Raw genomic sequence first — 21,938 nt, forward strand, 5'->3', positions numbered from 1 at the left:
CTTAAAACGGCGCAGTTTTCTCTGGCCTCGCCTGCCAGTTGGGTGGCCCTGTGGCTGGTACCAGCAGCATCTTTCTCCCACGGGCGGCTCTTCCTTTATAGAAATGTCAAGGGCAACTATACTATCATCGGAGGGGGCTGTGTTGGTGGCTGTGGGCTGTGATACACATCTGTGGACGGCAGGGCCATGCTCCTGACCTGCTCTAGTTTGGGGAAATGTGCAAACCTTCCCAAGTGTCTGTGATTTGCACCTCTGACGTATGGCGTATCTTCACTTGGTTGCAGTCAGCGTGGTGAAGCATGCCTAGATACACCGCCACTTCCTCAGACCCACAGTCTGCTTCCTAAAAAGGCCACCAGCTGACAGCTCACCTCAAGTTTGTTAGGCCCAGTTAACCTCCCCTAATTAGATGCCAGCCCCCTAAAGTTCTGAAGACAGATTTCCCCGGAAAAGGAAAATAACCTTTTACATCTAAACGTATGCAACAGGAATGCTAGTGTTCGAGCTCAGCATCAAAAAATTATAACCAGCGTTACAGACCTTGTCTATATGTGTATTTTTATTAGTATTATTTTTAATCCTCACATGATATGTTTATTGATTTGAGAGAGAGAGGGAGGAAGTAAGAGAAACATCGATCGGTTGCCTCCCATACATACCCCGACTGGAAATTGAACCCACAACCTTTCTGGTTCAACCAACTGAACTATCTGGCCAGTGCACATGCATATTTATTTCTACTTAAAAATAAGTAAGTGGTTAGTAAAGTACATATTCAGATATTCAGATAAAATTTAATGTACAAGAAGGCAAGATCTGTGCTCAGAGCTGGGAAGAATTACCCTTGTTTGTACAACGGTTACTGATGGTCAGATTGTACAGTGCCTGGGAGCCCGGCTTGGATTGGATCACAGCCCTCCCCGTGCGCAGCACAGCGGCCCCAGCACATCACTCAGCGTGTCTTCTCATCTGTAAATTGGAGACCTTCGTCATAATGGCTGTGCTTATTGTGTCCCTGTCGCAAGTACTCTGCCCAGGCTGACTCACAGGCACAGCGTGTGGAGGAGCTGGCAGGGAGGTGTTCAGTAGCTTGCCCAGGTCTCTAAGCCTGTCAGTGGCACCGCCAGGTTCCAGCCACCCCCCAGCACCCTCCTGGACTGGGTGCCTGTCCAGCAGACTTCACGGAGCTTTCACGGGGGTTCAGGGCAAGTGTGATGTCTGCGCACAGTGAGCTCCCTGGATGGTAGCTGCCATGCTGGTGAAATTGCAGCAGTGCTGACGAGCTCTGTCAGCGCTTGTGCTGGCTGTGTTTTAGGTGTGTTCCTGTGTGTAACACTCGCTGCCTCTAACATGAGGCGGCTGTCACAGGTGGACTGTCATGGTGTAATTGGTGCACCTTGCACTTGGTCTCAGACCAGATTCGGTGGAACAGTTTGATTCTGGTCATGGTTGTAGGGAGGTAGTCACTGTGGGAGACACTGCGGCCAGGGAATCACAGTTTTGTCAGGAGTGATTTTACAGTTTGGGAACCTAGGTTTGGTGGGGGGCCCTGGGTCAGGTATTTCTCTTCCTCTAGGTATCTGCTGTGGTCCCCGGCCCTTGGTGGTCAGGCTCCAGGCTTGCTGCTTCCTGTTAACCTTGTGAGTCATAAGGGCAGAATTCTTTTTTCTTTTTTTTTAAATCCTTACCTGAGGATATTTTTCCACTGATTTTTAGAGAGAGTGGAAGAAAGAGGGAAAGACAGAAATATTGATATGAGAAAAACGCATTGATTGGTTGCCTCCTGCACACGCTCAACCACGGCCAGGACCAGGGAGGAGCCTGCCACCAGGGTATGTGCCCTTGACCAGAAACAAACCCGGGACTCTTCAATCCGCAGGCCAGTGCTCTATCCACTGAGCCAAACTGGCCAGGACCAGAATGCTTGTTTTCTTTTAGACCAGGTACAAGACACTCTTCCTTGTGACCAAGCACAGTGCATATTGATGTGAAATGCTTGTTAGCTGCTGTTCTTTGGTAGGTGTGTTCCTTGGCCTGGGACTTAGGTTCATTGTTTCTCTTGTTCTTTGAAGACTTGTGGGGAGGTTGTCCCTAAAGAAGTGATCCATTTTACCTTTTACTCTGTCTCTGTTCTAAGGCTGAGCATCACTGTTGATTTTTATTTTCAGAGTGAAGGAGGAAAGGGGAAATATTTGGGGGTTCCTGTATTCCCAGCGACTTTAGAAATCATTTACATTTGAAATCCATTTGAAGTTGGGAATAAAGGTAACAGACAACTGTGACACGCAGCGTCCTCTCATGCCGTACACGTTTGCTGATAACATTGTCAGATATGTCTGTGGAGTTAATTGTTGGCCGGTTCCTTCTGATGCGCAGTATATTATTACTTTATTTTGGAATAAATAATAAATTCAAAGTTATACATTCAGACAGTTTTCTGAACCTTCTCACTGTCCCCAGCACTGTCAGCAGCTGGCTCCTTCCTGACCGGCGCTCCAGACTTACCTGCTTCTTCAGTGTCCTTTGGCCGTGGAGGCTTACAAGTTCAGTATAGATTTTAAGTGAAGATTCCTCCGAGGAGTAGACATAGCTGTCTTGAGACACCAGATGTATTTTTGTTTTTAGTAGAGTTTTTTGTCTGTATGATTGGGTCCAGGGTGTGTGAGGCTGAGCAGCAGTTTGCTTCCCAGAGGGGTTTGCTGGTCACTGCCTGCCAAGTGCCACTGTATTCTGCCTCGTCACATAACGAGTTACCTTTGCCCGCTGTCCCCGTGTAACTGTCCCCTTGGTAGTCTTGGGTGCTTGCCTTGGCCTCTTGGTCTCTGTGTGACGTGACTTGGTCTTGCCCTGTCAACAGCACATGTCTCTCTAAGTTGAGTGTGAAGGTGTTCCTTCCTCCCCTCCTCTTCTTCCGAGTCTTGTCCGTCCTTTCCCTTTACACCATGTTAAGGCAAAGACATTGACATTGTGTTTTGTGATCATAAATTTGAACTTGCCCAGCTGGTATAGCTCAGCAGTTGAGCATCGAGCCAGGAACCAAGAGGTCACTGGTTCAAGTCCCAGTCAGGGCACATGCCCGGGTTGTGGGCTCGATCCCCTGTGGGGGGCGTGCAGGAGGCAGCCGATTGATGATATTTCTCTCTCATCGTTGATGTTTCTATCTCTCCCTCTCCCTTTCTCTCTCTCTCTAAAAAAAAAAAATCAATAAAATATATTTTTTAAAAATTTTGAACTTGCTTGTCTTGTGAGTTTATTCCTGAAGATCCATAAAATTTGGCATTGCTTCCCCTTGTGGAAGCTGTGTGTGTTCTGGACCAGGGACCCTGCTCCCAGCGCATTTGCTTTCTCTTGCCTGTCTGGGAGGCTGAGGGCAGACGTGGCTGTCCTGGAGGGCTCTGCATCTCGGAGCACGTCCCCAGAGGCAGTGAGGACCCTGGTGTGGCCTTCACGCTGCTGGTCAGCATCACCCAGACTTCAGGCCATAAAACCTGGCTTGCAGATGCTGACATTAACAATTGTCTTAAGTAGTGTTATCTAATGATGTATATAGAAATACCACCCTATCGGTTTGGCTCGGTGGGTAGAGCTTTGCCAGCGGACTGAAATGTCCCAGGTTTGATTCTGGTCAAGGGCATGTCCCTCAGTTGCTGGTCCTCCCCAGCCCTGGTCAGGCACATGCAGGAAGCAACCAATTAATGTGTTTCTCTCACATCGATATTTCTCTCCTTCTTTTCCTCTCTCTTCCACTCTCTAAAAATCAATGGAAAAATATCCTCGGGTGAGGATTAAAATAAAATAAAAAGAAATACCAAAGAATTTGTAGCTTTTGTAAGATTTTTGAGATTGACTCGGATGACTTCAGGAGTCTGAATGAGGTGTGCTAAGAATGGGATAGGATACAGTGGGCCCTGGAACAGCACGGGGTTAGGGATAAGGACTCCTGCTCAGTGGAAAATCCCACATCACTACGTCAACCTCGGCATACGAGGACTTCCAGCTGCAGCATTGACGTTGAACATGGGTTGGACTGTGCAGGTCTGTGGAAGACCCCGTGCAGCTCAAACCGTGTTGTTCCTGGTCAACAATCGGGTGTCTATCGCGAGCTAGAGAGACGCGGGGCTCCTGGGACTCGGGCACTGGGCTGTCTCATGTCCAGACGAATCAGACCGCCAGTGGGTGACAAAACTTTAGAAGAAAGTATAGGACAGTTTACTTTTGACCTTGGGATTGAGATGAATTTATTGGACAAAAACAAAGATGGGGAAAAGTGGGTAAGTTCACAAAAATTCGGTGTGTTCAGTTATATGGACATTAAGAACCTGTGAGGGCTCGGCCGTGTGCGTGCAGCCCATGCCACCCACAGCTGTGTGCCTGAAATGGCTATGGTGGAAAGGCACCACCACGGACCGCTCAGAGCACTTGCCCTCAGCAGCCCGTGGGGGGTGGGTCCATGGCGAGGTGCCGTGCTGCCCAGGAGCAGGCGACACAGGCTAGGCAGGGTGTCATTGTGGAGGTGCAGTGCAGGAGTGGGCAGCAGCTGGCATCCTTGACACATCGAGCTTGCCAGGGACCCTGGAGTTCCACAGGTAGTCCCATACCCTGCGTCTCTTCCTCCTGAACTGTGTGTGGTGAAGGACCAGGTGTTTATATTTAATTTCCAATGTCACAGACTGGTGATACTTTTGCAAACTTTTGTGAAAATGACTAACTAGAAAAGTAAATCATAAAACATAAAATGCAAGCCCAGATTCTTTCTTCTCTTTTACTTTTCAATAAACATTGAAGAAAATGGACTTTTTTATGTACAGTCTGAGGTTTGTATAACCATCACCCTTCTGAGGACCTGGCCGTCCCCTGCCCTGGTGCTGACTGGCCTCTCGCTGCTCAGTGTTCTGAGAGTCACCAGGTTGAATGGGGACGGCAGTGTCCCTTGTCTCCCCATTCACAAGGACACGTGTGTTTCTGGGGTTTGGCGGTTACACCCATTCACCAACAGGTTCTTCCTTGTGAACACCATTTCCATTTCTCTTGGGTAAATGCTTAGGAGTGGGACTTATGGGTCATGTGATGAGTCTGGATTTTACTTTATAAGGAACTTCCAGAGTCTTTGCAGAGTGGCTCGCCCATTCCGCATCCCCCAGCTGTGTGAAGTCTGGGCACAGTTCACCCTCACCAGCTCTTGGTCTTGTCAGTCTTTTCTTAGGCTGTTCTAGTAGATGTGGTTCTAGTAGGTGTGTGGTGGTATCTCATTGTAGATTTAATTTGGATTTCCTAAGGAAGGAAGATGCGAGTACCTTTTGTGCTTGTTTGCTATTATGTAACAGTTTGTTCACTCTTGCTGACAACTTCTGCATCTCCCCTGCTGAGCCAGCCTCACCCGGGGGCTTCCGTGCCTGGCACTGCCCTCAGGAAACTCACACCCCAGGCACGGCGCAGGGATGTGCAGAGCAGCACTGTTGGTAGGACCTGGGACCAACCCAGCACCTCCCATGACAGAGTGGATTGATGAATTGCGGTCACTTCACAACATGGAATTTGTCCAATACTGGAAATGAGTGAGTGAGAGCTATGTCCAGCACACGCAGAATGAAGCAGCTCACAGAAGGCTACCCACAGTGGTAGACCATTTTCTTAAGCTCAGAAAATTAAACTAAATAGTTGAGGGAGAAACATACCAGAAAAAATTTTAAAGCAAGGGGGCTAATCAGGTGATGCGAACGGGGGCAATGGACAGTGCAGGAAGTGTCAAGGTTTTGTTGCTTTTCTAGTGTTTAGATTGAGGGGTGGGGTCACAGTGTTTACTGTGTCACTGTGTGTCATGACCTACATGCTCCATTTATTCCTGTGTAAAATTATATAATGAAATACTTAGAACAGAAATGGCCTTCCTTTTAAGATATTTTCAAATCTGTTTTTCCAAAATTGGTATATGATTTTCCCCAGCAGTAGATTGAATTCAACAGCAACTTTATAAACCATTGCTCTGTGCTGAGATGACCAGCAAACATGAATCAGAATTCACGGTGCAGGAGCTCCAGTGGCGCCATTGGTCAGCGCGCAGTGCTCACACAGAATGCAGTCTTCCCTGGCGCTCTTGCATCTCAGGGGCGTGGCCTACAGGACAGGGGTGTTGTCTGTTCTGCTTATTTAGTTTGCTGGCAGATTCCATCTTTAAGGACATGGTGCATGGCAGATGCTTCATAAATGTTTGTTAAACAAACTAATAGCACAGACAACATGCTCAAGGCCCAGGATGCGCCACACAAGGCAGCGGGGCTCTGCTGGGGTGCGTGGGGCAGGCTGACAGGCAGGGTTGCCCAGGGTGGTGTGCTCTGCAGGGCCCAGAGGTCTGGGTAAGAGGGAGCCGGGAGGTCAGCGGAGCCTTTGCCCAGGAGCGGTCACCTAGTCACCTATCAGCCTGGACTGGTGGATGCAGAGGCTGGTGTTGGGCTGTGATTTGCTGCTGCAGCTGGGGGTGTTGGGGAAGCTCCAGAGTGGGGTGGTGACAGGAGCAGAGCTGAGCCTTGGACCCTGACAGTGGCGTGGAAACCCTGCGCTCACCAGGTGCCTGCTCCTGTGTCTGCTGGCTGTGGCAGGCCTCCTGCTGTTTGTAGCAGCTGCACCAGGTTGCACTGCAGACCGCAGGTGTGCCCCTGTTGGTTCTTAAAGATGCAATGTTACTAAAGAAAGTCCAACCCAAAGTCGGGGCTGACCCCTCCTGGAATGAGGATTGGGAATGAACCTGTGATGTGTACTTCAGGCGGGCATGGCTGCTCCCAGATCTTGACTTGGGTCTCAGAAATGCCTTTGAAATTTAATTGAAACAGGTTTAGGGAAAACAAAATGGTGAGGTGCTACTTCAAACAACAGGTGGTCCCTGGCCAGTGTGGTTCCGTTGGTTGGAGCATCTTCCTGTATACACAAAGGTTTGGGGTTCGATCCCTGGCTGGGGTGTGTATGGAAGGCAACCGATTGATGTTTCTCTCTTTAAAAAAAAAAAATCACCCTAGCCAGTTGGCTCAGCGGATAGAGCGTAGGCCTGCGGACCAAAATGTCCTGGGTTCAATTTCAGTCAAGGGTACATACCTTGGTTGCAGGCACCTCTCTGCCCAGGTCCTGGTGGGGCAGGGTGCGGGGGCAGGTGGGGGTTAGGGGGGGGAGCGGCTGGTGTAGGAGGTAACCAATGAGTTTTTCTCACATCAATGTTTCTGTCTTTTCCTCTCTCTTCTACTCTCCCTAAAAATCAATGGGAAAAATATCCTCGGGTGAGGATTAACAATAACAGCAAAAAATCAATAAACGTATCCTCAAGTGAGGATTTTAAAGAAAAGAAGATGATAACTTTTCAAGGCTTGATTGTAATGATTAAAAATAAACAAAACTCATAGCCCTAGCTGGTTTGGCTCAGTGGATAGAGCGTCGGCCTGTGGACTGAAGCGTCACGGGTTTGATTCTGGTCGAGGGCATATGCCCGGGTTGTGGGCTCAACCCCCAGTGTGGGGTGTGCAGGAGGCAGCTAATCAATGATTGATGTTTCTATCTTTCTCTCCCTCTCCCTTCCTCTCTGAAATCGGTAAAAATATTTTTTAAATAATAAATAAATAAAAATGTAAAACAAACAAAAAACCTCACAGAACTTACTTTCTCCTCCGCTGTTGTCTCCCTTTTGCCATCACCTTCCCTCAGAATAAAACAAGATCTCCATTTGTGGGTTAAATCTGTCTTTTGGTTCAAGACTGTTCCAGTTGAACAGGAAACTTAAACACACACATTGCCTGACAGTGGCTCTTCCATAACAAGATGCTAACTTATGGAATGTGTGTGAAACAGTGTAGAAATTTAATTTAGCCATTTCTGTGTTTGGACAGCATTTATTTCCTCTTCTGACTCAAAATATAAAACACCAATTTGAATACTGTTTGTAGCAGCTACTTTTTCTTAAAAGAGCCAGTCGGTGTTTTAAGCTTTGTGATCACAGACGCCACAGGAGCAAGTGGACGTAGCTCTGCCCAGTGAAGGTGTGGAGAGACTGGAGAATGTATACTTCTTTTTATTTTCTTGTCTCTAACTGGCTTTGAGAACAAATACCCTACGACAACAGCTGCTCCTTTTTTTTTAATCCTCACTGGAGGGCATGCTTTTATTGCTTTTAGAGAGAGGAAGCGGGAGAGACAGAAACATTGATGTGAGAGGGAAACATGGAGTTGTCTCCCACACGCACCCCAACCGGGGATTGAAACCAAAACCTGAGTATGTGCCCTGAAAGGGAATTGAACCCAAGACCTTTCACAGGATGATGCTCAACCAACTGAGTCACCGGGCCAGGACAAGCTGCTCCCTTTTCTGATGCAGGTAAAATGGCCATACCTCCAAGTGCACAGACACTAACTAATGTCACTGAGTTTTGGTGTATGCTGTGCTTGTGAAATTAAGTTACAGAATGTTTCTCTCGCCCTAGAAGGTTCTCTTCACGGTTTGGTGCACAGTGTGTGGGGGATGGCGCTACTCCGCTGCTGTGTTGCTTTTTTATTAGAGAGGAGGGTCCTGCGCAGACAGACCCGGGTGCTCCATGCCCTGCCGCCGCACACTCGGTGACCTCACAGCTGCTTTGACTGACAGGCCCTGGAAGGGACCCTTCTCAGTGCAGCCTCCAGCGGGCAGAGACACCGAGGCACGTGAGGGGAGGTCCTGTGCTGCTCATTTTCTTACTGACAACTTTATCATTTTATGAAGACGATACATGGATTTATTAAAAATTCAAACAATACAGAAAAGCATGGCAATGAACGTGATTTTTAAAATCAAGCAGTGGTGTAGGGTTAGATAGAGAAATGCTGTACAGCAAAGGAAAAGTCTTTTAGCTTCTGGTCCCTGGTCCTTCCCAGAAACAACCCGATTACCAGGTACTCACCTTCCAAAGGTATTGGCGCAGCATTTTACTTTTACTTATTTGAATACTAGAGGCCTGGCTCATGGAATTCGTGCACCGGTAGGGTCCCTAAGCCTGGCCCAGCAATCAGGACCGATCAGGGCCTTCCAGCTGCCGGCCAGGGCCTTCCTTCCCCGACGCCCCCTGGTGATCAGCGCACGTCATAGCAAGCGATCGAACTCCCGAAGGGACACTTTGCATATTAGCCTTTTATGTATCCTCCTGTATATATATGTAAAACCCTAATATGCAAATAGACCCAACGGTGGAACAGTTGGTCACTATGATGTGCGCTGACCACCAGGGAGCGTGTGCGAAACATGGTGGGTGTCGGCAGCAGGAGGCAGAGCATGGAACATGGCCGGTGTTGGCCGCGGCGAGATGGTAGAGCAGGTGAGTGGGGGCGCCAGACCAAGGCGGGGCCCCGGTCGCTATCATCGGGGCAAGCCTCTGGTAGTTACTGAAAGTTCTTTGCTCCTGTGTGCCATGGTCCTGCCCAGTGCTCGCACCCGCTGATGGCGCCGGAGCCGCTGCTGGCACCTGGCGCCAGCCCCGATTACTTGGCGCCGTCAGCGGGTGCATGTGACGGCTGCCGGCCCCGATTGCCCCTCAGGGCTTCTCCACCTCCCCCTGCTCCTGAGGGGCGATCAGGGCAGCAGCCGCTGCTCGCACCCACTGCTGGTGCCAGCCCTAGTTGCTCTGCACTGTCAGCGGCGGGAATGGGGTTGCTGGCAGAGAGGAGACTGGCACTGCGGTGGGAGGGGCTGGGCGTGGGCTCGAAGGATGGGCCGAGATCTGCCCCTGTGCCCACCACAGACTCACGGCCCACAGTTCCTTTCAAGGTGCACAAATTCATGCATGGGCCCCTAGTATAATAAAAGCATAATATGCAAATCAATTGAACAGCAGAACGACTGGTCACTATGACACACACTGACCACCAGGGGGCAGATGCTCAATGCAAGAGCTGCCCCCTGGTGGTCAGTGTGCTCCCACAGGGGGAGCGCTGCTCAGCCAGAAGCCCGGCTCACGGCTGGCAAGCACCACGGCGGTAAGGAGCAAGGGGGGGCCTGGACTGCGAGAGCCCTGGACTGCAAGAGGGATGTCTGACTGCTGGCTTAGGCCCAATTCACAGGGCCTAACACTCATCCACTGAGCCACTCTGGCCGGGCAGTGCAGCATTTTAAATAAAAGCATTTGTTTGGATGTGGCAGTATTAATTATTGATGTTTTTCCATGGGTGGGGTCTAGAGGTCAAGTATTTAGCAGGCACTAACTGAGAATAAAAAATACTTTGTCGCCCTGACTGGTTTGGCTCAGTGGATAGAGCGCCGGCCTGCGGACTGAAGGGTCCCGGGTTCGATTCCAGTCAAGGGCATGTACCTTGGTTGCGGGCACATCCCCAGTAAGGGGTGTGCAGGAGGCGGCTGTTCGATGTTTCTCTCTCATCGATGTTTCTAACTCTCTATCCCTCTCCCTTCCTCTCTGTAAAAAATCAATAAAATATATATTTAAAAAAAATACTTTGTGGTGCCCGGCTGGTGTGGCTCAGTGGTTGAGCGACAACCTATGAACCAGGAGGTCACGGTTCGATTCCTGGTCAGGGCACATGCCCAGGTTGCAGCTCGATCCCCAGTGTGGGGCATGCAGGAGGCAGCTGACCGATGATTCTCTCTCATCATTGATGTTTCTGTCTCTCTCCCTCTCCCTTTCTCTCTGAAATAAAGAAAAATGTATTTTAAAAAAATGCTTTGTCACATCTGTATTCTCCAGCACAGTTCTGGGACCAGTGCCGTAAGGAGTAGTAGTTAAACTTGCGGGGCTGTGTTTCTCTGTGGGTTACAGTGGCACAGTACTTAGTGGTGGAGAGTTGGCCAGAATATGCCAGGTAAACATAGCCCAAATCCCTGCTTTGTACTGAGCGTCTCCTGGCTCTGTGCCGGCCCAGCTGTGAAGTGGGTGCATGTCCTTGTTTCTGTCCGCAGTGACTAGAGGCACCCAGAGCCCTGCACCAACTTGCCTAGAACTAGGCTTGGAATCCTCTTGTCCTGATTCCAAATATCCTCTTTTTGGGGAAGGAGACTTGTTTTATTTTCTGCCCTCAGTAGGGGTCAGGTGGCTTACCTGGTGTTCCTAGGGCAAAAGGTCATGCCCTTCAGTTTAGGTTCAGATACCAATTTTCCTTCTCTGTGCTTCATTCTCAGGGACCAGGCTGACCATCCACGTGGGCCCTGGAGGGGGTTGAGGCGCCAGCACACCCCAGTGGCCACCCTGTGCCCTTCTGCTGTCTGTTGTGAATTCCCTGTCACCTGCCTGGCCTCTCCTGCCAGCCTCAGTCCCTCCACCCCATCACGCGTCCTCCTTGGCTTCCTTCCTCCGCAGAGTGGTGTCCTGTGGGGTGCGGAGCAGCCCTGTCCCCAGACGCTGCATTCCGTGCCTCTGACCTTACACTGGTTGGCATAGGCCTGCAGCTGAAAGTCTTTTCTCTTTGCTGTTTGGAGCTTCTTGGTGTGGAGGCCTGTTTTGCCAGGTGTCTAATGTGGCCTTGGCGCTAAAGGGGCCTCTGTTTGCACACCAGTGGTTTCCTCTCAGCTCTTGTCTGGTTCAGTTGGCTGTATTCTGTGTCTTTCTTATTCCTGCTGGGCAGGTTTTTTCAGAGATATTTGAAGCCTCCTTTTGGGGGGCAGCTGAAGCTTCACTCAGGCATTGCCTGCAAAGGCAGTGGATGGTGCCTTTCCCTGTGGCTGGTGATTTAGATCCCACCTTTGCTGCTGATAACAATATGCTGTCTGTCTCTACTTCAGGCTGATTCCCATGGTCTAAACCAGTGGTTCTCAACCTTCCTAATGCCACGACCCTTTAATACAGTTCCTCATGTTGTGGTGACCCCCAACCATAAAATTATTTTCGTTGCTACTTCATAACTGTAATGTTGCTACTGTTACGAATCATAATGTAAATATCTGATATGCAGGATATATTTTCATTGTTACAAATTGAACATAATTAAAGCATAATGATTAATCACAAAAACAATATGTAATTATATATGTGTTTTCCGATGGTCTTAGGTGACCCCTGTGAAAGGGTCGTTCGACCCCTAAAGGGGGCGCGACCCACAGGTTGAGAACCACTGGTCTAAACCAACCAGGTCACCTGGAACTGGTCTGGTAATTCACTGTTAATTGTCATTTTAATTGAGATAATTGTAGATTCACACACATGTAGTTTCCCAGAGTGGTAACATTTTGCAAAACTAGTTTAATATCACAACCAGGGTTCTGACTGCCAGTGTTTCCCCACTGTCACTGTGACGTGTGTGTGTGTGTGTGTGTGTGTGTGTGTGTGTGTTACTGCTGTAGTTTCTCACAGTGTGGTGTGCGTGTCCACCTCTAGGGTCAAGATCAGTGGTTCTCAACCTTCCTAACGCCGCGACCCTTTAATACAGTTCCTCATGTTGTAGTGACCCCCAATTTCATTGTTACAAATTTAACATAATTAAAGCATAGTGATTAATCACAAAAACAATATGTAATTATATATGTGTTTTCCGATGGTCTTAGGCGACCCCTGTGAAAGGGTCGTTCGACGCCCAAAGGGGGCACGACCCACAGGTTGAGAACCGCTGGTCAAGATACTGAACAAACCAACACCATGGGGCCCTGCTGCTGCCCTTCCACACCTCCCCCATCCAAACTAGCCTGTGTGAGGCTCACACTCATCGTCTGTGCATCCGCAGTTTTGTGTTTACTGAGGAAATGCATTCAGTTGAAGGAATCGGACTGATTCCACTGTGAATGTTTTGTGCACAGGCTTTTGTGTGAATGAGTTTTCTCTTCTTTTGGGTAAATTACCAGGGAGTGGCATGCTGGGTCCTGAGACCTCGGTAATGCTCTGTCCGTCTGCCCTCGGGATGGCTCTGCATGTGCAGCAGCTCCCTGTGCAGCACTCTCAGTCTCTCAGGTCCCACTCAGGACGTATCGCTCTGCTGGTTTAGACCCCTCTTTTCTTTGGTGGGAAGAAAACAAAATGTATTGGGGGAATGCAAAATTGGGGGCGGGTATGTAGACTTTCTGCTGCAAGGCAGCAGGAAGGGGGCCCAGAATGGGTTACCCTAGACCCCTTTTTGTCCATCCATTCATTTACTGACGGACATTTGGGGTGTTTCCAGAGTTTGGCTGTTGTGAACCTTTGTGTGTAAGTCTGTGCAGGGATAGGTGAGAGCCACGCCCGCAGTGGAGTTGCTGGGCCTGTGATGAGTGTGGGTGAAGCACTGCAGACTGTCCTGAAGGGGGGCGCAGCCCGCGGGAGCTCCAGTGCTTCACACCCTCATCCTCACTGACACATGCTCTTCTAGTGCACGTGCAATAGCGTCGTTTCTCAGTGACCGATAAGGTCTCACATCTTTTTGTGGATAATTGAACTTGGGGCATGTTGTGATTTTTTTTTTTAATTAATAAATCTTTATTGTTCAGATTATTACAGATGTTCCTCTTTTTTCCCCCCATATCTCCCCTCCACCTGGTTCCCATCCCACCCCATGCCCTTACCCCCTGCCATTGTCCTCATCCATAGGTGTAAGATTTTTGTCCAATTTCTTCCCACACCCCCTTATCCCCAAGAATTGTCAGTCCACTCCCTTTCTATGCCCCTGCTTCCATTATATTCACCAGTTTATTCTGACTTAATTTTTAGGTTCACTTGTCGATAGGTATTTATTTGTTGTCACTTTGTTGTTCATAATTTGTATCTTTACCTTTTTCTTCTTCCTCCTCTTCTTAAAGAATACCTTTCAGCATTTCATATAATACTGGTTTGGTGGTGATGAACTCCTTAAGCTTTTTCTTGACTGTAAAGCTCTATCTGACCTTCAATTCTACGTGATAGCTTTGCTGGGTAGAGTAATCTTGGTTGTAGGTTCTTGCTATTCATCACTTTGAATATTTCTTGCCACTCCCTTCTGGTCTGCATGGTTTCTGTTGAGAAATTAGCTGACAGTCGTATGGGTACTCCCTTGTAGGTAACTGACTTTTTTTCTCTTGCTGCTTTTAAGATTCTCTCTTTGTCGTTTGCTCTTGGCATTTTAATTATGATGTGTCTTGGTGTGGTCCTCTTTGGATTCCTCTTGTTTGGGGTTCTCTGCGCTTCCTGGACTTGTAAGTCTATTTCTTTCATCAGGTAGGGGAAGTTTTCTGTCATGATTTCTTCTAATATGCTTTCAGTATCTTGCTCTCTCTCTTTCTGGCACCCCTATAATTCGGATGTTGGTACGTTTGACGTTGTCCCAGAGGCTCCTTACACTATCTTCATATTTTTGGATTCTTTTTTCGTTTTGCTTTTCCGGATGGATGTTTTTTGCTTCTTCATATTTCAAATCTTTGACTTGATTCTTGGTATCCTCTCGTCTGCTGTTGGATCTCTGTATATTATTCTTTATTTCAGTCAGTGTATGTTTAATTTCTGACTGGTCCTTTTCCGTTTCTTTGGTATTCTCATTAAGGTCCTTGAAGGTCTCACTAAGTTCCTCAGAGGTTCGTAGAAGATTCTTGAGTAGCCTTATAACTGTGGTTCTGAACTCTATGTCCTCCATTAGTTTGCTTTCCTCCATTTCTTTCATTTGTGACATGTTTCTTTGTCTTCGCATTTTTGGCTGACTGCGAGGAGCCACTGTGTCTATAAGAAGAACTTCTGTGCTGGAGACACCCTTATGCGGTAGGACTTGCTTCAGTGGGGCTGTGGTGTTCACTGAGTCTGCTTCTTGAGTGTGTCCCTTATGGATGTGAGGAGTTGAAATTGGTATCTGACCAGGGGTACCCTGGCTCCTGGATCTCCAAGTCAACCACCAGCAGGGGCTACAGCAATATCAACAGATTTCTCCTCTTTGTTTGGAGTTTGGAAGTTTTGGAGCTCTGTGATTCACTGCAGTTTGTTGGGTTGGGCTGCAAAAACACAGGTGGTTCCCTGCGCCACTGGCACAGCTTGGGCAGGGATATAAATTGAGTGGGGCGGGGTCTCAGAGAATCACCAGGGCGGAGCAAACAGCAATGGTTGTCGTCAGCATCTCCGCGACTCCAACTCCACGTCTCTGCGTCCCTGAATCCCGCGCCCCCACGGCAACAATGATCCCTGCGATCAGCTCTGCGAGAAAGCCACCCTTGCTTTCCGACCCACTGCAAGACAGTCCCGTTTCTCCCCGTAGGGGTCTGGGACCCCAGAATCTCGCCTTAAACGAGCTCAGTGCGTTCGAGAGCTTGTCTCCCCTTCCGATGGAAAAAAACCGCGCACCCAGGTGCAGCCCATCTCGCGCGCCCCCGTACCTCTGTTCTTGGCGCCTCTGCACCTCCCACTCAGTCTCAATGCGCTTCTTTCTTTCCTTCTAGTTGTAGAACTTCCACTCGGCCAGCTTTCCCGTGGTTCTGGATGATAGCTGTTTTGTCTTATAGTTGTAATTTCAGTGTTGTTGTGGGAGGCAGCACGCACAGGTTTGTACCTTATGCCGCCATCTTGGTTCTCCATGTTGTGATTTTTAAAAAGTGAATGTTCTGTCCCAGCTGGCATGGCTCTGTGGTTGAGTGTCGACCCATGAACCAGGAGGTCACCAAACTGGAATTAGAACTAAGATAGTGTTCTTCAGGCCTCAGTACCTGGGGTGGTTTATTTTCTGTTGTCTGTCATTTCGGAGAAAGGGTATAAGCATTAAGGTTTTGTAGCTGTGGGCTCCCTGCTTCTCCCGTTCTTTCTGTCCCAGGTATTCAGAGGACCTGCCTTTGTGGTTTGTCTCTGTGGACAGCATAGTGAGTGGGTCTTGCATTTTTATTTTGACAATCTCTTCACTTTTCTTTTAGCTATACATACTCTCTGCTCTAGGTGTTACAATAAATCCACTTAATTTTGAAAGTTAACTTAGGGTAGTGGTATTACAGCCCTCTGCACATACAATTGAAAACTGCTATGCTGTGGTTGAGTGCCGTGTCTGTACGCTTTATACTTTTTGAGTTTTCTTTGAATTTTTCTTGTAGACTAACCTACCATGGCCGACCAGCGACAGCGCTCACTCTCTACCTCTGGGGAATCGCTGTACCATGTTCTGGGGCTGGACAAGAACGCAACCTCAGACGACATTAAAAAGTCCTACCGGTAAGAGCCATGCCTCCTGGGTGTGATTGGCACCGACCAAGAACTACCATATATATATATTTTTTAATTTTTTTCTTGGCTGACTTAGTATTTAACATCTTTGTATGTACAGTGTATCCCTTGTACCTTAAAATGGGTACATTAATGTTTCCAGACTGTCTACCCTGGAGTAGGCAGTCCTGCAGCAAGCAGCTCTGATGTGCTGAGCGGGGCTGTTGGCCATTGGATGAGGGACTTGGTGCCACGCGGTGGTGACAGCCTGCTTGCCTGTTGTAACCTCCAGGCTGAACCTGAATGGACCCTTAGGTGCGGTGTCATTGGTGAAGCTGTGATGACTAAACACACAGCAAAGTGCCTTATCAGACCCCCTGCCTTTTGCTTTGTGCAGGAAGTGTGCAGTTAGCTGCTCGGACACTAGAGGTCAGGGTAAGGGTTGCCTTTGCGCTGTGGAAAGTTGGAAATGATGGCAGAGATTTCTTTTGACCCACACCTTCCGCCTTCTGTGGAGAGGAGGACAGTGAGATGGTCATGGCCAAGGTTCCTTCCACTGGCACCTCCATCCAGTGGGTGAACATGAAACGTGAGACCAAGCAATGGTTTTGGTTTGCAGGAAACTGGCCCTGAAATATCACCCGGACAAGAACCCTGACAACCCAGAGGCTGCGGACAAGTTCAAGGAGATCAACAACGCACACACCATCCTCACGGACGCCACGAAGAGGAACATCTACGACAAGTACGGCTCGCTGGGGCTCTACGTGGCCGAGCAGTTTGGGGAGGAGAACGTCAACACCTACTTCGTGCTGTCCAGTTGGTGGGCAAAGGTGAGGGCGTGGAGCTGACGGAGCGGCGGGTGTCGGACTCCCTGGTTCCTGCGTGATCGTGTGCTCCACACTCCTGACAGTGGTGATGGGTGGGTGGCTGTACCCCGCTCATCCCGTGTGAGTGTGGGCAGTTGTGTGCCTTTCAAACTGAACGTTTCTCAACACTCTCCTTTACTCGCTCAAAGCCCTGTCACGTGTGAGGACACAGGGTGCTGACGCCAGGGCGCTGAGCTGTAGGCAGCCCACATCGCTGCTGCCAGGGCTGCTCGCAGCCCCCTCTGTAAATAGTTTCTCTTTAGGCACCTGGATGCTCTGTCTCTCCTGATTCCCATGTTGGTCCTTTCTTACACTCCTCGATGTGGAGGAGAATAGGAGCGCCCGCCTGTCTGTCTGTCGCTCTCATAGGGCAGCAGCGGGTGTGTGGGGGTGCCCCGTTGGGGAGTCCCCGGTGTGGAGCCACCTCAGCCAGCGCCCACCTCCTCCCCAGGCCCTGTTTGTCTTCTGCGGGCTCCTCACCTGCTGCTACTGCTGCTGCTGCCTGTGCTGCTGCTTCAACTGCTGCTGCGGGAAGTGCAAGCCCAAGGCGCCCGAGGGCGAGGAGACCGAGTTCTACGTGTCCCCCGAGGACCTGGAGGCGCAGCTGCAGTCGGACGAGCGGGGTGAGTGCCGCCAGGGCCCGCCTGCGTGCGTGGGGTGGCGCCAGAACGGGCCCTCACCCGTGTCCACCTGTCTTGTCAAACAGGAGGGCACTGACATGGGGCCAGGATGTGTGTGGCAGCTGGGCCCGTTGAGGTTGAACGTGGACTCGGAGGTAAAGCAGACGAGGGGCTGTCCCTGCCCGCCAGCTGCGCTAGCTGTAGTGCCTGGGGACCAAGTAGGTGGGGCGGGCCTCGGGCCAGCGGCGGCCTGAGGCGACGAGGTGGTCACGTCGGGGGGGAGGTCCGTGAACAGCCTCTCCCTCCGAGTGCTTGTCCTGCCACCTGTGCCCCAGCAGAGCGACGGAGCATTGTCACAGGAGGACGTGTTGACGGGGCACATGGTGCACTCGGGAGGCCACCGTCCTCATGCGATGAACATGTGTGTGATTGCTTTTCAGAGGCCACAGACACACCGATTGTCATACAGCCAGCGTCCGCCACAGAGACCACTCAGCTCACAGCCGAGTCCCACCCCAGCTACCACACCGACGGGTTCAATTAAGTTCAGGAGAAGCTGTGATGTGCGGATCAATCAGCACCCGGCCACTTCGACCTGAGAATCATGAACTGTAGTCACAGAGGTGGGGAGGGAGCCGCTCTGGCCTGGGAAGGGCCCTCCCGCCTCTGTGCCCACCCACCCGCCCGCCAACCCCAACACGTGAAGTGCGTAGCATGCAGTATTTAAAGCAGTTTAGCTACGGTCGCCGTCTTCTGTTTTTCCTTTCTAATAGCATGTGTGGGGTCTGTTCCATGTCTGTCTGTGTTGTGGACGTGCTGCGGCGAGACCACATTGAGCACTGGTGGCACCGTCGGGGCTGTCAGGTCGCTGCCGTGAGCTGCCACGCGGTGTGTCCCCAGCAGGTGGGAGGGGCCGCCCGCTCTGTGCTCCTGCACCGGCAGGTGCTGCCTGCAGAGCTGTGGGTCTGGTCCGGGAGGGGCCGCAGGCAGGGCCTCTCCGCACTGTGACGTCCCCGGGTGTTGGTGGCAAGGACAGTCAGTGCAGCTGCTGCTCACCTCGTGTGCATGGCCTTGTGGCGGGGCTTTTCCGAGGGTGAGTGTGCTGTGGGGACTGGGAGCTCCTGATGTGAGCCCTCCTCCCGGCCTGGGTCTAGCCCGAGTCCCCTGTGCCACGAGCTGGGTCGATGGCCACAACCGGCGTCTCCCCTCTCCCTTCTATGTGTCAGCCTCCACATTCCTCCAGGTTGAGTTAGAACTAATTTGCTAAAACCAGGCCTCTTTGTAACCATCTTGGATGTCGAAGCACCACAGTGGCAGCTGCGGCCCAGACAGTCAGTCAGGCTGAGTCCAGGCTGCAGGTGGCGCCTGGCTGCCCAGCCTCCTCTCTGCTTCCCGAGCCCCTGCCCACCCTCTTCCTTCAGCTGCTCCTCAGCCAGAGGCAGAGGCATCAGGGTCCTGGGGAAGGACCTGCTGGATCAAAGGCACACTCGGCGTGGGAGCCGTGGGCCCGGGGAGCCTGGCGCCCTTGGCTTGTTAGCCAGCAGCCAGACCAGGATCTCACTGCTGTTGCGGGCAGAGCCTTTGGTGAACTGCTGGAAGTCTGTCCTTCCTTCTGTCCCAGGCCTGGTGGGTGGCGCCCCTGCTTCGGGGGACTGAGGAGATGTGAGTTACGATGTACCAAATAGCAGATTCCCTGCTGGCCCTACACTCAGCTTCTGGAGGCTCAAGGGCCCCACGTGGGCTTGGTGTCTGCAGAATGAATGTTCTCGCTGCTCCCGTGTGTCCCAGGAGAGGGAAGGACAAACTCGGGAAGGCTGGGCGACATGTTTCTCTGGCTCGGACGAACCAGACATGTTCCTGAAGCCACTGTTCTCCCCTGTGGCCCTTGCTGCCCACCAGGCTGTGCTAGCTAGAGCTGTGTGTGGGGGCCTGGCCACTTGCAGAACCCTCAGTCCTAGGGCCCCTCCCGGCTGGCCCTCCTGCAGGCCAGCCTAGGACCTGGGCAGCTGCTTGGTCCCATTGTGGTTTTTTTTGTTCATTGTAGTGATCATGAAGATGTTCAATGAGAGGATATCCCTGCACTGTGATGTTGAGTTAGAACTAATTTGCTAAAACCAGGCCTCTCCTAAAAGGATAAGAAACTCATTGTTTGACCCACCGGGGAACGAGGGAGGAGGCGAGAACAGGCCATCTCCTGTGCCGACCCCGGTTCCGAAGCCCAGGATTCAGCCTGAGCTCCTGGCCACCTTGGGATGCTTCTGGAAGTGATTTAGGAAATGAGTTGCTTTCCCCAGAATGACCAAGAGCCCGGTTTAAACCTCCACCCAGCCAGGCCCTTCCTGTGTGTCATTGAGTCCCCGCCAGGTGTCTGCCGGTGGCAGCGTTGTGTTGCTCTTCGGGGAAGGACGGCAGGCCTCTCAGAATCTGTAAAATGAGATCGCGGTGATGGTGCTGAGGACCGTGGGCGGCCCTGAGGGCAGGCCCCTTCCGAGTGTTCCTGTGGTCGCTTTCAAGACGAAGGTCCCGGTGCGTTTCCCTCTTCTGCCTGGTCTGTTTTTGGTGAGCAGAGTTCTTGCGCCTGGAGAGGCACTGGTTCGAATGCTAAGTGGGGGGCAACCCTGTGCCTTCCAGAGCTGGGCCAGGTGTGGCCAGTGCTGGTGTCAGACGGCAGGTAGTGTGTGTGGCCCGGGGGTGTTGGGGTCTGTGTCAGAGGAAGCCCAACCGACTTGCCAAGGCAGGGCTGGCCTGACGGGCAGCCAGTGCAGTGGGCGCCCTGCAGGAAGCGTGTCTGATGGCAGCTGCTGGTGTGTAGGCTTCTGCTCTGCTCAGTGATGTGTCTCGCCTTGTCTTCCTTTTGGCTCTGTTCTCGTTTCAAACTGCTTTAGACATTACCACGCGGTGTGTGAGCCTCCCCCACTGTCCCATCCGTCAGTGCAGCCGCACCACTGGGCCCTGGCAGAGGAAGAGGTCAGAGTGGCTGTGGTTAGAGCAGGCAGTGTGTTCACGCTATCAGCCTGGGCTTCGCCGCCAGGCTCCTGCCAGGACCATCCTCGATGTTCTAGCGGGGGCGGTCTGTGCCTGAGGAGCCCACACAGTGCTGCCAGCCACCGGGCTCGGGGGGCGGGGGGGGGCCTATCTGTCCTTTTTGGCTGTCATCTTGGTGCATCTCCCAGGGGCGGTGGGGATGGGCGTGAGGCAGGGGGCTGACCTCATTCCTTCCTCACGTTCTCAGCTGTGAGCCCATGACACAGGGCTGACCTGCTTGCTTGTTAGTTTGGTTGTGAACCTTCCGCCTGTGGAATTGGCCAAAGCTGCATCTTTACAGTCCTGACAGGCACGGTTAGTCTGTGCTGCAGGTGTGGGCAGTGGTGCATCTCCATGTGTGTACATATGTGTATATGTATATATCGCTCAGCAGGACTGGCTGCTGCTGTCCAGTGGCAACGCAGCAAGTACAATAAAAGTTGGCTCCAACACAGCCTGTTTCTTGACGAGTCTGGGCAGGAGGGGGTCCTGAGAGCTCTTCTGCTGGCTGCTCAGGAAACAGCGCTGATGCCGCCGTGTACCTAGAGTTTGGCGGATGGCTGGGCGTGGTGCCTGAGCCCACTGCAGTGTCAGCTTACCCGGGGTAGAGTGCCCATCATGATCACCTGAACCACAGGTGAATGTCCCTGTGTGACATCTGGGAGGTGGTAGAAACCCATTCCACTTCGGAACATTTAAAACCAATTTTCTAAGCATCAGATACAATCAGTGACCAACTGCATTCTAAACAGTCTCTGTTGGGACCACAAATTGGGCCGGGGGTCTCGGGGAGGAGCAGGGCCGTGCTGCCCCCGCTCCAGGAGGGGCGGCCTGGTCCTAGGCACACCTTCGATTTTGTTTCCCTGGAAAATGGACTCATGTTTCACGCTAAGTGAGGGGAGGCAGTTTGCACTGAAATATGTTGACGTTGTTTTTTAAAACTGAAGTGCAATGCGTGGGAAGCATTGTCCGCACTGGCTTTGTCCTGTGAGTGGAGCCTGGTGGAGCTGGGGCGCCTCAGGCCCTGTCCCCACGGGCACACCCAGGGCCAGGCGGGAGGGCTAGGATGTTTCCCCACAGTGACCTCCATCTTGTATGTCTGAATGTTGACCTAGAATAAAGATAACTGTTGTAAAATAAATGTTTTCACTGCAGACCAGGCATGTCTTATTTAGTTGTCCCTGTTGGGGGGTCTTGGCCTGAGGGTCAGCCGACCTTGGGGGCCCCTCCTCAGTCCCCTGGGGGCGGGGAAGCCACGCCCACCTGCCTGCTTCACGTGTGACTCGGATGTCCTTCCCCTCCGCTTTCTAAATGCTGAGACTGGAGTGAAAAAGAAATGGGAGCTCTGAGAGCCCTGGGCCCAGGGCA

The 21,938-nt window shown here is 51.3% G+C and overlaps 1 protein-coding gene across 2 annotated transcripts; it reads left to right on the top strand.

The window, feature by feature from the left end:
- The first annotated feature begins 15,948 nt into the window (after positions 1 to 15,948).
- DNAJC5 (DnaJ heat shock protein family (Hsp40) member C5) lies at positions 15,949 to 21,726 on the top strand. Of its 2 annotated transcripts, XR_002826603.1 has the most exons (5): positions 15,949 to 16,066; positions 16,677 to 16,890; positions 17,378 to 17,549; positions 17,633 to 17,701; positions 17,987 to 21,726. XR_002826603.1 is itself a non-coding variant. In XM_023745526.1 (4 exons), the coding sequence occupies exons 1-4, from the start codon at positions 15,960 to 15,962 to the stop codon at positions 18,088 to 18,090; spliced, it is 597 nt and encodes a 198-aa protein (XP_023601294.1). In that variant the 5' UTR covers positions 15,949 to 15,959; the 3' UTR covers positions 18,091 to 21,726. The 2 variants fall into 2 exon arrangements, 1 of the variants encoding a protein (XP_023601294.1); XM_023745526.1 differs by lacking the exon at positions 17,633 to 17,701.
- The last annotated feature ends 212 nt before the right edge of the window (positions 21,727 to 21,938 follow it).

This window comes from Myotis lucifugus, unplaced genomic scaffold, assembly GCF_000147115.1.
Source record: "Myotis lucifugus unplaced genomic scaffold, Myoluc2.0 scaffold_555, whole genome shotgun sequence".
Lineage (NCBI taxonomy): Eukaryota > Metazoa > Chordata > Mammalia > Chiroptera > Vespertilionidae > Myotis > Myotis lucifugus.